This window comes from Ictidomys tridecemlineatus, chromosome 9, assembly GCF_052094955.1.
Source record: "Ictidomys tridecemlineatus isolate mIctTri1 chromosome 9, mIctTri1.hap1, whole genome shotgun sequence".
Classification (NCBI taxonomy): Eukaryota; Metazoa; Chordata; class Mammalia; order Rodentia; family Sciuridae; genus Ictidomys; species Ictidomys tridecemlineatus.
Genome location: NC_135485.1, coordinates 32655656 through 32673737, shown reverse-complemented (window position 1 = coordinate 32673737; position 18082 = coordinate 32655656). Strand labels below are relative to the sequence as shown.

At 35.2% G+C, this 18082-nt stretch overlaps 1 protein-coding gene across 1 annotated transcript in view; it reads right to left on the bottom strand.

Annotated features, from left to right (window-relative positions):
- The window catches only part of Grxcr1 (glutaredoxin and cysteine rich domain containing 1), a 105957-nt gene extending 88652 nt beyond the window's left edge, over positions 1-17305 (bottom strand). Inside the window, exon 1 of the mRNA XM_005319956.4 lies at positions 16922-17305. Coding sequence (XP_005320013.2) covers positions 16922-17305 — 384 coding nt within the window. The remainder of the gene's footprint in view (positions 1-16921) is intronic.
- Positions 17306-18082: the final 777 nt, after the last annotated feature.

Genomic DNA, 18082 nt, shown 5'->3' with positions numbered 1-18082 from the left:
TGTCCTTTAAATTATCTGGACATGTTGTCAGTCTACATCATGTAAGATGAGCTCATATTCACCTTGTAAATTTGCTATGAGGATTAAAAAAACAATGCTAAAAGAGAGGTACCTGAGATCATTTCTGTGACATGTAGGTTAGTAGTCAAAAAACCTTGCTTTAATACTAACAATCTTCTTTATGAATTGTAATGCATTCTGCTGTCGTATATAACAAATTAAATTTAAAATAAATAAATAATTCAAAAATAAAAAACGGCTTGTTTATGACTAGGAGGATCAGGGAAGCAGAGATGCATTGCTTCAAGGGCTTTCTGAGCACAGGTCTGTGCTGCTCTGTAGGCAGAGAGTTTCTACCACTGTTGTAAAATGTGAATTGGGTTCTAAGCCACTGACTACAGAGCTCCTGAGGTGACTGGCTTCTGAGGCAAGAAGAAAAAGGAGGAGTTCAGGGATGAGCACTGTGACCATGTAGTTATCATACTTTCTATTTTTTAAATTTAATGTAGGTAAGCAGGGGGAAAAATATAGACGTGCACAATTTAGGGAGAGTTCCTTTCTGTTTTAGATTGCTCTAGTTAGATCAAATGTAGCATTTACCTTTTAAAAATTACCCAACTAAACTAGATAGAACAGAGGACTATAGATAACTATAGATGAACAGATACCTAATATACTAACACTTTAATATTGTTCGTTAACAGAACATTATTTACCCATCTTAATGTCATTTGAAGTTTCTGCAATTGTACTATTAAAATCATTAAACTGGTCTGGTTAAAAAAAAAACACTTTGTCCTTGGGAAAATATCGATGGTAAGTAGATATCAAAAGAAATGAGTACTGAGATTTTTTTAAAGAAATTAAAAGGTAGAAAAAAAGGAAGTACAGGCAAAAGACATGTATACAGGTTGTAAAATAAGTTTATTATTGAAGGACTTTTGTAATTCAAGCAGTATGAGCCAATATAAGCTACATAAACTAAAAGAAAAATTCAGTCAGCTTCAAGTTTTTGAGTAAGGCTGTGACTGACACTATTTCTTGTTTACTCAAAAGTTGTCTCCAACCCATGCTTCCATGATATCTTCTACTTCAGAGATAGTCCAGAAACTCACCTTCCTAGTCTCCTACTATGAAAAGTATCTATGTATATTTTCCCCCTCCCCATTTGTGAAGTCAGGAAACAAAGAGCACACTGTTTATGACTAGCATGGCCCCAGGGATCCACCTCTTCCAGTCATGCCCCACCTCCCTACAGTTACCACCCATTCAAATTAGGATAGACTGCTTATGTAACAGCTCTTGAAATCTAATCATTTCATCTCTGAATATCCCTGAATTAATTAATACAGGAGCTTTGCGCGGGAGGGGAATATCTCATATCCAAACCATAGTACTTCTAATGCACTAATTTAAATAAATAACAATAGTAATAATAGAAAGGAAATCAGTAGAGAAAATGGATCAGGGGGTGGAGGAGGAATGGGAAAGGACAGGTACTAGGGAAAGAGTTTGATCAAACTGTGTTATATGCATGTATGAATAAGGCATAATGATTTCCACTATTATGTAAAATTATAATATATCAACTTAAAAATTAAAAGAAAGAAAGAAAACATGAAAAGAATAGCCACGTGAAATGTAAGCTATATAATGTAAGTGAATGCATCTGGGAAGTTTCTGAAATTTTGTTTGTCTTTCAGACAAAAGATTACATTTACAAGGACTATTCACTTTTGCCACCTCTATCTTTCGATTTTTGACTCTGGGCTGGCTTTGAGTTGTTGCAGCCATTTGAATTCCCAAAAGGTATCATGAACAAGCCAAGGATGATGGAGCAGAATAGCAAGAAAAGCCCCTTCTTGATAAGCTGTTCTTTATCAGCTTATCAAGCCACCAAATAACCTCAGCATCTGCCTCTACTGAATGCCTTCATACATAATATAATGCATCCCTGTGTATTTTAAGCCATGTCTAGCAATACCCTCTGTGGTTTGTAGCAGAACACATCCCACAGAATATAATTAACTCCCTGGATTATTATGAAAAGGCATTAAAAACCAACTCAGGTTATCACTGACAAAGAGACTGAGTCAGCCTCTGCCCCAAGGGTGATTCGTGTTCCAGAGGAAAACTCAGACACAAGGCACGTGGGTGTCTGGCTGAGCTCACAGTTATGGAGCCAAGTACAGCACAGCCAGGCTGGCACACATTTGGCCAAGTAGACATGGGAGGTGAAAACTCAGTAATACAAGACAAAGATCCAGGTAGGGGCCAGAGCCAAGACAGGATCTCAAACAGAGGAAATTGGCCACACAAAACAGGTTTGTGTGGCAGGAGCTCTGCCAAGATTAGAAGCAACAGCAGCAATTTACCAAAGGGAAGTGAGTTCTGCCAAGAAAGCCTTCAGTACCATGAAGCCTTTTAAGGAGTTAGACTTCTCACACAGCCTTATATCCAACAGCTGCTGCAAGAGGGCAACAAGATCTCTGTAAGAGACACAGAATTGGGTCAGATGTCCTGCCTCTATCCCCCAATAAGTTCCTGAGTACTTTTCATGTTTTACATTAACTATGTGCTTGTGTATTTCATAAGAAAAACTTAAATTCCCTGAGGACAGAGATCATGCTTTATTCATCTTTGCATCCTCATGATCCAGCAGAGGGCTTAGTAGTACCTGATTCACAATGTGTGTGGGAGACAGATAATAAAAACAATAGGAATTATTGAGTACCTAGAATGTGCCAAGCATTCGCAAAATGCTTAGCACACGATAGCTCATTTATTTGATAGGAAATAGTCATTATCATTATCTACCCTTTACCAATGAAGAAACTGAAATTCATAGAAGTATGTTCTCCTAGAAGATACACTAGGAAAGAGCAGGCTCCATCTGAAACCAGGTCATCTCCATCCAGAGAACAGTGTTCTTACTCATTAATGGAGGGAAAGGGAGCGCATTAATCATTTAAGATACTACTAGAGAATAGTGATATTTTATTTTCTTTCAAAGCAGAGCTTTGATTCCTAAAATCTTGGGTTTTATCTTGTTCCTAGGAATTATTGATAGTTTGCAAAAGCCTGGACATAAAGACAATGAAGCTGGGAGTTCAAGAGTTAGAAGAATCAAGAGTTGGGCATCCTGGGAGAAGGCCAATGTTAAGGGTCCTGAAAGCTTTCTGAAGCCTGAGTGCAGCATTATGTGGCTTAGGGGCAGTGCCACAGGTGGATCCATGGACCAGGACCATCACTAATTTCTCTGATCCCTTATAAGTTTGCACATATTGCTATTTCACTGTGAGTGAGGAAAAGATCGCCAATGATAACTAATAAAGAACTTGTGGTTCAACTCTCAAAAATAGGAGCCAACAACCACTTTTAATCTTTAAATTTTAACAGAAAGAAGGGGAAAGGAAAGGAATTTTATCAAGTAGGCAGCTACCTGATCTCCAGCACAGCTTTCAAGGAGTATGTTTCAGTTCTCAAGAGCTTCCACCACCAAATCATTTCTTTGAGAGTATAATTTCCTCCCCAAAACTCCTTCATAGAAATATACACACACTCCTGATGACATCAACTTGTAACTGAGTAACTGAGGCATTAAAGCACTGGCCTTAAAGTATGCTGAGGGAAGCACAAACTCAGAAGAAGAAAAATGTAAAGGTACACACACACACACACACACACACACACACACACGTAGATTCCAAATGCATACATATATTCATTTATTCCAAATTAGAGAAAGAGATCTGAAACTTGAAAATTAATCAATGAAATCTATAAAGTTGTGTCCCAAATCTCTATTATTTAGTTTAATTAGCAATGCATTATCCTCAATAAAGGAAATTGGTTTTTATATGGTATCCTTGCAGTAGATGTTCCAATACTTCTTTGATTTTAAAAATATGTATTTCTATATTACTACACCTGTTAATAAGTACTCATATAGTACTACTTTAGCCCAAATGCTTCTACTTCTTTCTTTGTGTTACAAACAAAACTCCATGAGTTCTAGAACCCACCACCACCACCATTTGAGTATTGACTCAAATGACTCAACCTTGTTCTTACCATGAGGACAAGTTGTGTGTTCCCTAGAAATAACAGTTATCACCCTCAGATTATAGAAATTAGGATTGTCTTAGACCGGATTCTATAGCTATAATAGAATACCTAAGACAGGATAGTTTACAATGAAAATAAATTTATTTAGGTTCATAGTTCTAGAGGCTGAGAAGTTCGGGAGTGGACAGCTAGATTTGGTGAGAGCTTCATGATGCTTCATAACATGGTAGAAGTTAGAAGGGGAGAAAGGGCATATAAGCACAAGAAAATAAAAGTAACCAGACTCCTGGGATAGATACCTCTTCCCAAGAGAAAGATATTAATCCATTCTGAGGGCTACAACCCCATCATGAATATCCCTCCCATAGGATGCATGTGCCCAGACACCCACATTGAGAAAAAAGATTTTAACATATAAACTTTTGGATGATATGCTAACCAAATCATTGCTCCCCTGGACCCCCAAGTTCTTGTCTTTCTTACATTGCACAAAACATTCATTCCATTTCAATAATCCTAAATTCCTAACTCATTCCAGCATCAATTCAAAAGTCCAAAGTCTCATCTGAGACTCAGGCAAATTCCTTCCAGCTGCAAGCCTACAAAATCAAGTCAAATTGTCTACTTCCAAGATACAATGGTGGAACAGATAGAAGACTGACACTCCCGTTCTGAAAAGGGATGACAGGTATAAAAGAGTAACAGACCCGATTAAGTCCAAAACCCAAGGGCAGACCTTAAGTCTTACAGCTGGAGCTTAATCTTTTGTTCCATGTGAGGCTTCCTGGGAACCATGGGGGCAATCACATACCTGTGGCTTTCCTGGGCTCAGTTCCTGCCTCAGCTCTACTAGATTAGCACACCTATAGCATCCCAAGGTGGGAATTGAACCATGCCTGTATCTGTAGTTCTAGAGTCTTAAGGACAGGACCCCACTCCCATGGTTCTACTAGGCATTTCCCTGGTAGAAATCTCTATGGCAGGTAGGCCTACAGTTGTTATATAAGATCCTTAGAAATTTACAGGGAGGAAATTATGTCTCTCTAGCTTTTGCATTCTGTACGTCTGCAGAATCAGTACCAAATGGATCTTGCCAAAACTTCAGTTTGCACCCTCCAGAGAGACAGCCCAAGCCACATTTGTGGCTGCTTGGGCCATGGCTGGGACAAACCACTGCTACATCTAGATTCAGGGAACAGAATCCTGAGGTCCCTGAGCAATAGTGACTACATGGAGAGTACTCTGAGAGTACTCTGCCCTACAAGAGCACTGGGGATATAATGGGATGGGCAGCCTGGAAGATCTCTGAATACCTTCTGGGCCATTTCCCATTGTCTTGATGGTTATCACCTACTTCTATTCATGTTTCTCTCTTTAGTAACATTATTTTTAGCCTTAGACTTGTTTTGTTCTCTTGAATACTATTTTCATTCTTCATATGGACAGGCTGTAAATTTTCCAAATTTTACTTTCTGCTTCCCTTTTAATTATAAATCATGCCTTAAAATAATTCATTTACTCTCTTGTCTCACTGTATGGAGTAAAAAGGAACCACACAGTTCTTTAAGGACTTTGCTAATTAGAAATTATTCTGCCTAGTGTCCTACTTTATCACTCTTAAGCTCTGCTTCCCATGAAGCCCTCAGGCAAGGGCACAGGTCACACAAGTTCTTTGAAACTTTACATGGATGAACTTTATGCCAGTTCCAATAACATATATTTCATTTCCTTCTAAGACCTTATCAAAATGGTCCTAACTGTCCATATTTCTTCTGTTTTCTGATCATGACCAACTAAGTGGTTCCAGACTTTTTTAGTCTTTTTCTTTCTTCAGAGCCCTCACCAGAATTGCTGTTAAAAGTTTCATTCATGACTTTCTAGGCTTTTTCTAGCATTCACTTAAAAACTCTTCCATCCTTTACTCACTACCCAGTTCCAAAACCACTTTTCCATTTTCAGATGTTTGTTTGTATAGCAATAGCCCCTTTTCGCAGTATCTTTTTTTTTATCTTATTCCATTGTCTGTTGCTATAACAGAATACTTGAAAATGGGTACTTCATAAAGGAAATGAGTTTATTTAATCATATGGTTCTGGAGGCTGAGTAGTCCAAGATTAGGTGGCCATATGGCTGTTTCATGTGAGGTCCTGTTCTGCTTCATTACATGGTGGAAGATATAAGGGAAAAGAATTCACTTGCATGCAAGAGAAAAGCAGGCTGAATCCTGTAACTGATAACCCATACCATGAGAAAGGAATTAATCCATTCAGGAGAGCTCCATTCCCATGATTCAAAAACTCTGATTAGGCCACATCTCCTAACACTGCCATGTAAGGGATTAGGTATTCAGTACAAGAACTGCAGGGGACACATTCAAATCATAGCAAGGGTGCATGAGCCTTTGGGACAAATGATTCCCATTCTGAACAAAGTTTCTGGCATGGTATGTGTATGTAATGTATAAGAGTCATACTTAAAGAAAAGGGGAAACCAGCAGAGTCCTCAAGACTGATACAGTGTGTCACAACGGTTTTCACATCAGTCATCTTTCTTCTCTTTACCTAAAACAATTAGTTTAAATTTGTGGATTTCTAGTAAAAATCATTTGTCTCTTCATTAAAAATTTTAATTTTCTTTAAATTAATTTATTTTTACTCACTTAGTATTAATTTTTCCACATTAGTAATTTGCCATAATAAAAACTGTGTTCCATTGACTCAAAAATGTACTAAGACATGGGTATGCACAAGATGGGAATCCCAAAAGATTGTAACAACCTGGATTACACAATAAAATTAATTTTGTCCCAAAGTAGAGTCCTATACATAAATAGAGAAAATAAAATGACAAAACAATTATATGAAATAAAAATAGGTGTTTTATGTAAGTTTTGACTCATGAACCATATCACCAAGAAAAGATATTCAAATAAGTTACAAACCAACATCACTTTAGCATGAGGTAGTTACCAAAAATATTAATTTAATCTTAAACTATATTAATAGATATGGATAACAAATGGCCTTTACTCTATGCTGGTATGATCAGTTCCAGTACATTCACTATCCAGAAGACAGTGAGAAGACTTAATTTTTTCCTGTCCAATCTTTTGCCCTGAGAAATCCCCACCAAAGCCTAGATAAGACCTTGACAGAGACATTGAAGAAAAGATTTAGGCATATGATGAATGAGTGGCCCAACCTCTGAAGTCAAATACACCAATAATTACCATTAAAGTATGTTTTGTGCTCTTGCTATCTACATAACTTGGAGCAAGCTATTCAGTATCTTGAAGTGTGCAGTTAGTTTGTTTCTGCTACTTAGCAAACTACCCAAACTGAACAAAATAAAACATTAAGCATTTATTTTTCACTCATGAGTCTGAAGATCAGTTAGCAGTTGGCTGACCTGTGCTGAGCTCTGTGAGACTTAGCTTCAAACTGTCATTTGGATACAGGTCTATTCTTTGTCTTTCATGTTTCTGGGATGAGTAGGCCTCCCATGGCATATCTTTTTCATGCTAATGAAGGAGTAAAAGGGGGCATGTCTAACCATGCATGTTCACTTCAAGCCTCTATTTGTGCCATATCTATTATCATCTCATCAGCCAAAGGAAGTTATGAAGCCAAGACTATGTCAAAGGTTGTAGAAGTACATTATGTTCACAGATGATCTTAGCAAAGGTGTGTCAATGTATAAAACCACAAGAGAGGAATCAAGAAAATCATTTATCAGCAATTATGTGAGATAATGAATTATTAAAAAAATAAAATTGACAAAGAGTTCTCAAACCTTAGTTGAGTGTGTTTGTGCATGTAAATAGAATTCCTTTAAAAATTTACACATGACATTTTATTCAGTTCAAGATTTTATAAATCCCTTTTAGGCAATAATGATTGAGGAACTGATATATTTATATAGTGTATCTGTTTATAAAGTATGAAATGTTTATATTAATTTTATGCAAAATTGAAATACCGAGTTTCAGAGAAAATATCAAACTGTCAGCATGCACAAGCTACTGAAAGGAGGTTTGTCTTGTCCTGCTGTTAAGTTTTGTTGTTTTATTTTAAAGTTTGGAAACAAATGTAGAGTCTTCAAGTTCATTAATTCTTTCTTCTGCTTTATTAAGTCTGCTGTTGAAACCTGCTGTTGAATTTGTCAGTTCAGTTATTGTATTCCTTATCTCGAGGATTTTTATTTGGAATTTTCTAATTTCTATTTCTTTATCAAATGTCTCATGCCGTGCACGAATTGTTTCCCCAAATTCATTTAATTTTCTATCTGTAATTTCTTGTAATTCTCTGAACTTCTTTAGGAGGATTATTCTGAATTCTTTGTCTGTCATTTCGTAAATCTCTTTTTCTTCTGGGTCCACCTCTGGAGCTTCATTAGATTCTTTTGGTGGTATCATATTCCTTTGAGTTTTCATGATTCTTGTGTCCTTATGTTGATGCCTGCACATTTGATGAGATGCTGACCCCGTCCAGCATTTGCAGGTGTTCTTTGGTGGTGACAGACCTTTACTAGTTAGTCTAGCCTGGGATTCTGGATGGGCCGGCTGGTTGCAACCCCAAACATGTGAAAGTATCCAATCAGAAGAGAAAAAAAAAAAGAATAAAAAGGAATGAAGAAAGATCATGGGATTCATGGGATAGTATCTAAAGAGCAAACATACAAGTCATTAGAATTCAAAAGGGAATAGAGAAGAAGAAGTAGGAAGCTTAGTTAAAGAAATAATATCAGACACTTTCCAAAGCTAGAGAAAATACAAAACCCAGGTGCAGGAAAGTAAAAAGACACCAATCTTCCACCAGAAATCTTATCATAATCAAACTGCCAAAGATCAAGAGCTGGTCGTGAAAGCAGCAAGAGAAAAGAGGCAGGGCTGGGGTTGTGGCTCAGCAAGTAGAGTGCTCGCCTAGCACATGTGAGGCCCTGGGTTGGATCCTGAGCACCACATATAAATAAATAAATTAAATAAAGGTATTGTGTCCAACTACAACTAAAAAATAAAATATTTTTAAAAAGAAGAAAATAAAAGAGACAAATAATATATGAGAAAATTCAATATGCCTAGCCAGCAGATTTCTCAGCAGAAACCTTACAAGTCGAGAGGGAGCAAAAGAGTATAATCAAAGTGATGAAGGAAAAACAAAAATATGTCAACTAAGAATACTGTACCCAGAAAAGCTGTCATTCAGAATTAAATAAAAGATAAAGACTGTCAGATAAACAAAAACTGAGGGAGTTCTTCACCACCAGCCCTATAAAAAAATCCTATAGGGAGTTTCTCAAGCTGAAAGAAAAGTTGGTGATGGGTTACATGAAATAACCCATAAGTGTAAAACCCACCAGTTAAAGTAAGTGCTCAAACTTCAGAGTCCTATAATATTGTAATAGTGGTATAAAAATCACTTATAAATCTATTATGAAGGTTAAAAGGAAAACTACTAAAAATATTAACCACAATCATTTGTTAAAGGATATGCAATATTAAAAATTGTAAATTATGACATTAGAATTCAAAATGTGTGGGAAGCAGTGTAATAAAAGCATGGAGGTTTTTTATTTTTATTTTTTAATCAAAGTTTCTATTGGCTTAAAATACCCAGCTTGAAAGCCTCATAGAAACCACAAACCAAAATCTTATAATAGATACACTAAAAAGAAATAGATAATGAATGAAAACATGCTGTTAGGGAAAATCACTTAATCACAAAGACAATAAGAAAGAGAACATACAAGCAACCAGAAAACAATGAACAAAAAGTAATTATCTATCAATAATTACATTGAATATAAGTGGATTGAATTCTCCATTCAAAAGACAAAGAGTGGCTAAAAAGACTAAAACACAAGACCTAATCTCCTACTGTGTACCTGTAAGGACATACATAGACTGGAAGTAAAGGAATGGAAAAAGATATTCCATGCAAATGGAAACCAAAAGACAGCAGCAGTAGCTATGCTTATATGCTTATAAATATGGGCTTTAAGACAAAAACTGTAAAAAGAGACAAAGAAGATCAATATAATAATAAAGGGGTCAATTCAGACCGAGGATCTGACCACTGTAAAAATATACATGAACACAATATTTGAACACCTAAAAATATAAAATGAATGTTCACAGATTAAGGAAGATATACATTGTAATGTAATAGTGGTAGAAGACTTCCACACACTATTTTCAGAAATGAACAGATCATTCAGACAGAAACTCAACAAGAAAACATAAGAGTTAATCCTCACTGTACACCAAATGAAAGTTCCAGACAATACAGAACTTTTCATCCAATGGGTACAGGTACACATTCTTCTCAACTAATGCATATGGGACATTCTCCAGGCGATGAATGGATAAAGAAAATGTGGGATCTGTGTGCAATGGAATACTATTCAGCCAAATAAAGAAAGAAATCTTGTCATTCACAATGACATAGTTGAACCTGAAGACTATTAAGTGAAATTAAATCAGGCAGGGAAAGACCAATACCACATGATGCCATTCCTATGTGAAATATAAAGAATTGATCTCCTAAAGGAGACAGTAGAACACAGTTATGAGACACATAAGTAATTAGTAGGGATGGAAGGATAGAGAAATATTGATAAATGAATATATAATTATAGTTAGATAGGGAGATTATCTTTTAAATGGCCAAAATAGGCAAATAAATGGAGACAGAAAGTACATAAGTGATTTTGTCAGACCTGAGGGAGTTTGTAAGAAGAGGATAAGAGGGGAGAAGGAAGACATGGGAAATGACTAGAAATGGTTATGGAGTTTCTTTGTTGAATGATTAAAATGTTCTCAGATTGATTGTGATGAGGGTTACATAACTCTATAAAGATTTAAAACCACTGGATTTTATACTTTAAATGGAAAACTTGAATGATATATGAAGTATGTCTTAATAAAGCTGTTCTTTAATTAAATAAAGTTTGAAAATACCAGGTGTTAATTTCCTAATTATGTGGTAACCACAGGCTACCCATAAGATTTCATTAGGTGGTTGCAAGTCATCTGGTGGAATCCATGAGTTTGTTCAGCATGTCATTCTGAAGTTAGAGTTCAGTCTTATAAGCTTAAACTCCGCCAATTAAAACCAAGGTTGCACAAATTAAAATACCATGATGATACCGAACTCTGATAGATTAGGAAGAATGAAAGATATCCAATTTAGATATTCATTGAGCTAAAGAGAAAAGGTTTTCATAGAACTTGAGTAAGTCAGTGCTCATAGTAAATCACTGTTTTAGACTTCTAGAGACTGATAGGATCAAGATAAGAGTCATTAATACTACAGATTGCCCTTCAGTTCCTGATGTTTGAGATAAAACTAAGTTAGGAAAAAAGCAAGAGAACGCTAAAGAAAAAATTCAATTAAATGATGGGCTAAGAAAAGAAAAAACTAAAAGAGAAAATTTAAAACAGTGGAGAAATAAAAAATGAGTAGCAGAGTCTGTTACATCAACAAGAAAACAGATGGAAAAACAAAGTCAGATGGAAAGCAAAGTCAAGTTCATATCTAAATTCTTTTCAGAAGTTGCTTTCTACAACCATTTACAACACACTCCTGAATATTTCTGCAAAGGGCAGAAATGGAATTTATTTCTCACATTACCTAACCGTGTCTGCTCCATAGTAGAGATGCAATAAATGATTGTTTAAAAAATGATTGAAGAAACACTGAGGAATGGAATGGAGCCAGATGGCAACAATTCACCATGAAAACTCTAGCCCTTCCCCATATAGGAATCTCTAAATGCAAAAGGAATAGAATAAAGGGAAATAACCACTAGGTGAATTTCACTAAGTTCACTAACTTAACAACAACAACAACAACAACAAAGACATTTGCTTATATCCTACTCAGCATCCATGATTAATGCTGTGACCAAGAGTCACAAAAGGCTGATGTATGGAAGAGGATCACAGGACTCTTAAGGTCTGTCAGTTAATAATTCTTTTTTGGTATAAATATTTTATTAGTAGTGTAAACATGTCTTTGGCATTCTTTCTTTCCTAATTTTTGGATAACAAGTCACCTGATTTGTTAGTGTGACTTTTTGGGCCATTTCTAATTGTACCAAAAATTTTAGAGTTACTGAAAGCTCAAAAGACAATATTTTCATTTTGACAAAAAAAAATCACCTAAGAATTTCTCTGGTAAATGATATTTGAAATTATACAATTTAATATTTACACAGAGAAGACGTTCAAATTATAAATAATTTATTAATAATAATACTACCTCTTGGTTGCTGTGAGGAATAAATGGATCAATGCACATAATAATGTGAACAGTGCCTGGCATCCAGGAAGTACCTAGTTGAGGCTTAATATTGTTGTTGTTTTTATAGAGTGATGCAAAGAGTCACCTTCTTCTCACTGGAATATTATTCAATTACCAGAGCTAGCTTTAGTGAATTAGAGATGGATACGAAATACTGCCAGAAACTTCTGTTAATATCATCTATGCTGAGTCAGTGGACAAGACTGAGCAATAGTACTGCTTTAAGTAACCAACTCATCCTCTTCCAGTGCCAACTAACCTCATTAGGATCTAAAAAAATGATGAAGAGAAATAATGGCTTCTGATAAATTTTTTAAAATACTATTTAAAAGTGAATAGAAGCTTGTATATCTTCTGAAAAAACTTTGCCAGATGAAGATCAAATGTGAAACAAATGATATATTTTAAAACATGCCAACCAAATGTTGAAGTTTAAGAATACCAGATTTTATCATAACATGATGTAGTCAGATAAATATTCATATTTGTCATGATAACATTTAAAACAGCAAATGTGAGACATTTTGCATTTGTTATGTTTTTTAAACTGTCAAAGTATCCAAAATTAGAGTTCTTGAATTAGTAGCTTTTATTTCTGATAGTTATCAAAAAATGGGCATTATAATAATTTTGCTGCTTATTTCACAAAATAATGTATGTGAAAACCCATGCAAAATGCAAATTGTTTGGCAAACATGTTATTATTTTAATTTTATTTATCTTGAAAGAATGCTTATACATGCAACTACACTAACCAGACATAAGCATGTATATGCACAGACAGAAGCTGTATGTCTAAGTCCTAGAAAGGACCTGCCAAAAATATAGTATGCATTATAATTATTTTCTTTGGATTTATTGTTCTCTAATACAGTAATTTTAAATTTGGAAGTGAAAAAACTAAAATTGTGGAAATTATAGTAGAAGATTCTAACAGACTACCCATATAGTTTAATGATAAGGTGAAGAAAAGATTACTATTCAAAATTTAATCCTATAAAAATAATATAACAAAAATAAATGACCTTAATTATCTGCATCATTGAGCCACCCTAAGAAATATTAGGAATCTAAGAGCAAGGTGCATCTCACATTCAATCATGCAAACTGGGTAATGAGATCTATGAACTATACAATGGTTTTCTAATTTGTTTTGCATGAGGTAACAAGAGACTGATTTTAAGGAGAAAATAACTTTTTTTCTAAAATTTTCTGGTAATTAAGTGTAAAATCTATCCAGATAGAAACATCCTAAGAGTAAAATTTCTTCAAAAGTACTAAAACACAGAACTTATATTGGAGTCTACTGGTATAATTTCTGGACCTGTTCCCAAATCAACTAATTGATAAAATAAGATATTAATAGGAAACATGACTGTCATCTTTGGCTCAGAAAAGGTTCTTCTAGTGATCTAACCTGATCCAAAGAACAAATCAGATCAATACATATCTTCTTCATTTTCCTTATTAAAAATTAAAGACATAGGAATATTTAGGAATTTTTGTTTTACTCTAGAAAACTGGCTGGATTTTCCTTTTATGCTTTAGATCAATAATTTTCAAACTGTAGTCTATATAAGAACAACCTAAAAAGTTTCTAATAAATGCATATTTCCAGATCACAAATAGATTCTAGGTTTTCATATTTCCAAATTAGCCTTTCCTGGGCTTTGTATTCATGATATCTCTGGGAGAAATGGAAAATTCAACCACATCTGAAGAGTTATAATCAAGACAAGCTGGAAGCCCTGAGTGACTCACCAACAAACTGCTCTCCACAAATTTCACTTGAGCAGTCAGGTGACCATTCTGTTTGCCTCCTGGTTCCATTGCTACCCTTAATGACCTCAACTAATATTGGGCATCCTCACTTACTCAAGATTCCGTAGGGTAAATTAACTGACAAAACAGAAATTAGCTCTGATATCCTTTTTATATACAGTTTTATAAATAAGTACTGCTAAAAAGTAAAAACACTTTAAAACAAATCATTTTGGTGATTATTGTCTGCACAGTTGAATTTTTTTGCAAGGCACATGCCAGTATTTTATGAAATAGGAATTGCAGAGTGGGAAACTAACAGCAAGGAACAAAAGTGACTTTCAGGGTCTTTGAAAGATTTTGTTTATGTTGTTTCCTCTCGAGTTTCTAGTGGAGTGCTTTAAAACATTATACCTTAAAAACGGAAGAAAAGTCTGACTCTTTTATCAATCACAGTTCCTTTTCAATAAAATTAGCCATCCTTTGAATCCCTAACCAGACATCTAAGATGTCAACTGCTCACATTTTCTTCCTGGAGGGAAACTGTTAAGTTACAGTTATATGAGGTCAAGTTTGGTGCTTATTTTGCAAGGGATATGGAAAATATAAAGAGATCCAAAGAAAGAGTTGTAACTGGTAGTGTGTATGGGAATAATTGAATGGTAGCTTCAGCTATTACTGCTGCATAATAAGATGTCTGTGGAAAACTACTCAGTCATTCTAAGACATCCTAGGACAAGGATTAGCCCCTTATTACATGTACATCCCTTAGCAAGTGGCAAACATTCAAATTGGCTCTCTACATAACTGTGTAGGTTATATCGTACAAGTCAAAGCATGCTGTTCACACAGACAATTATCTGAATGGAGCCCTTCGAATAATGCCACTGGCAACCACAATTAATTTATTTTTTGTCCTAGAGAGATCAGAGAACATTCACTTTATGATGGTGGTGGTGGTAGTGGTAGTGGTGGGTGATGAAAGTAAAGACAATAACCAAAATCTGTGATTACCTATAACATGCTGGCTGATTTACCCACACTATTAAGAAAGAAGGATCACATATAAGAAAAAAACTGATCAAATATCAAAGACTTTGAGGGACCTCTACATGTAACCATTGCTACCCTTTTAAAGCCATGGGTAAGTGGAATTATGTTAAATTCTTAGAAAAAGTTTCAATGGATTTGTTCTCATAAAATGGTAACAGAATTATGAATAGAAAATGTGTAATACTCTAATCTAATTTAATATTAGAATTTGACTTCAAAATTTCCTTCATTTCTTATTTGTGAATTTATAGCACTATCGAGGTAAATGCATAGGGAGAAGATTAGGGTTTTTTTTTTCTCTTGCAGGTTTTGAAGACTTAAGATATTTATTCACAAATCATAATTTGGGGGGAGAGTTGAATACACAAATTCAAATCAAAGCACTAAAACTGGTAAAACAGTTTTATAAACAACCCTCCAAATCATAAAGCAACTCAAATAATAAAGAACTAAATTAATTGCAATGAATGCAAACATTTTAAAACTCAATTGTACAAAGATTCCTAGTTTACACATTGACAGACAATTTTTACTTTAGGTGAAGCTCATTCCACTGAGATTCTCTTAACAATCACATGTCTAGAAGTCTCTATAAGATCATCCCCAACCTAATAAAAGAGTCATCAGTTTCTGATTGTTGTCCCCATAGCTACCCCTTCTATAAAATCCTTCATGGGTAAGTTTTATTTTAAAAAAAAACCCTTTAGTCTTAACTGCTTTTTTCCTTTTATTAAAATTTAAATTTGCTTTTAAATCTTGATGATTTGATCTTTTCAAATACTCCCTTTGAAATAAAACATATATGAGTATCTTTTATTGAAATTCTTTCCCCCAACCACTCCTGCATCTCTATAATGTAGAGGCATTGAATAATTTATCACAAGAGATTGTTTCATTCAAATACTGAGAATCATATAATACAGAATTGCAATGAAGATTATTGGTTTGCTACCTTAATGTTAGTTATTATAAATTCCATTGCTAAAATAATTATGTCTGTTATTAAGAAAAAAAATATTTTTCCAATGCTCCCAGGCAATTTAAAGCACTTATCATTAGATCATTGTCAATGATGTTAGGATCTGAATGATACATCCCTATATTAGTTGGAGGGGTGAGCCACATTTTAAGGACCATTTTTTGACTATAAAGTCAGGATTTTAGTCTGTACACTCATATAGAAATAGAATTTTCAAATGCTACTCCAGAGTTATGATAGGCAAATAACAAAGAATTGGACCTCAGATAAAACCTGCAATTTCCTCTGGAATGGGAAGAAGTCACAGTCTTTGCATCTTTGTGATATTCCAACTGAATCCAATCCCCTGAATGCAAACATTCAACATTTTCATCACAGCTGATAGCAAATGGTACCCGGATGATTTAAGAATAATAAACCAGAAAGAAATCAATTTCTAAGCTTTATGAAATGTTTTGAACACTAGAGTCTGTCTCCTTTCTTGCCTGAGAAGTAGAGATGCAGTTTTAGTCCTTACATTGGAAGAAAAGCTCATATACATGTTAGAAACATGGCTTTGAGAAGTCAGTCTGGTTTGCCAAGAATAACGACACTGTTTTTAATCAGTGGCTGTTGAGACCATGTCTTACATGGGGAGTGTCTCTGAAGTATGGAGGAGTCATGAATAAGAGAGGCTTGCTTTAAACTGCAGAGCTGAGAGGTGTTCAGAGGGCCAGTTGGGAACAAAGCTCAGGAGGAGGAAAGTGTCATGACTTACCTGTAATACTTTGGTCAAATTGTTAAATAGAGCTTGGCCAGCACTCACTTTGTATTTGACTCCTCTCACTGTGCCATTTTTGCTTAAAATGTTGACTCTTCTTGTACCAAAACCCTTCTCACTGGCAGCCCTTGCCAGCACCAGCAAGTTATCCTGATCATTCTCTTGCTCGTCGCCTTCCGATCCAATGTGGCCATTTTGCTGTCCATCAGAATCACTTAGTCCATCTATCCCACAAATACTGGCACATTCAGAATCCAGAGAGCCGGATGGTTGCCCATCATCATAAACCTCCTTCAGAACTCGTCCACTGTGAGATGATGCGATCCGAAACCGGACTCTCCGTGGCCTGTCACTTTCTGGCTTCATCTCCCTTTTCAGCATGGTCGCCTCCACCCGCATGAACAGTTTACATCATTTTGAACCCATTGTTAATGCACTAGTTCATTGCCACAGCAATGTCAGAGCTGAAACCTAGTGACAGCAGCACTCCTACAAAACTAATACTGAAAGGAAATAAGAGTCCCAAGAACATACAGGGCCATCTCTGCTCTTAATAATAAATGTGTGTGTGTGTGTGTGCTATGGTTACCTTTAAACTAAAACCTGCAAAATGATCCTGGCCTTTAAATATTAAATGGCCATGGTGGACTCCTTAACAGGACAAGTGCAAGGAAGTGGCATGCAATAAAACAGAAAGTAAATTTAAGGAAAGGAAATGAAGGACAAACTTTGAATCCCATGGTAAGTGTTGAAAAAAAAAATCTTAGCAGCAGAAAAAATTCTAAAGTTTAATGTCCAAAGAGTAAAAGTCAGAGATAAAAAGTGGAATCCCAGGTGTGGAATAGGAGGTGTAATCATCTTCTCCCAATGCTAATTTCTTTTTTCACTTTCAGCAGGTGATCTTTGAGAAGGGCAGTGAATCTGTTCCATGATTGCATAGAGCTAGTGATATTAATGCTTATTAAATAACCAGTGTATAAGATGAATTTTCAAACTATATTTCCATTTTGCTCAAGAAATCTTTATAATAGGCTGTGAAAAGAGATAAATTTGGGTTAGTCGTGCTTCTACTTCTGCTAGTTGAAAGTGTTGTTCTCTACTAGAGGGAAGCTTTTGAAAAAAAAAAAAAAACATGGAGCAGTAAGGGAAGAATGGAAA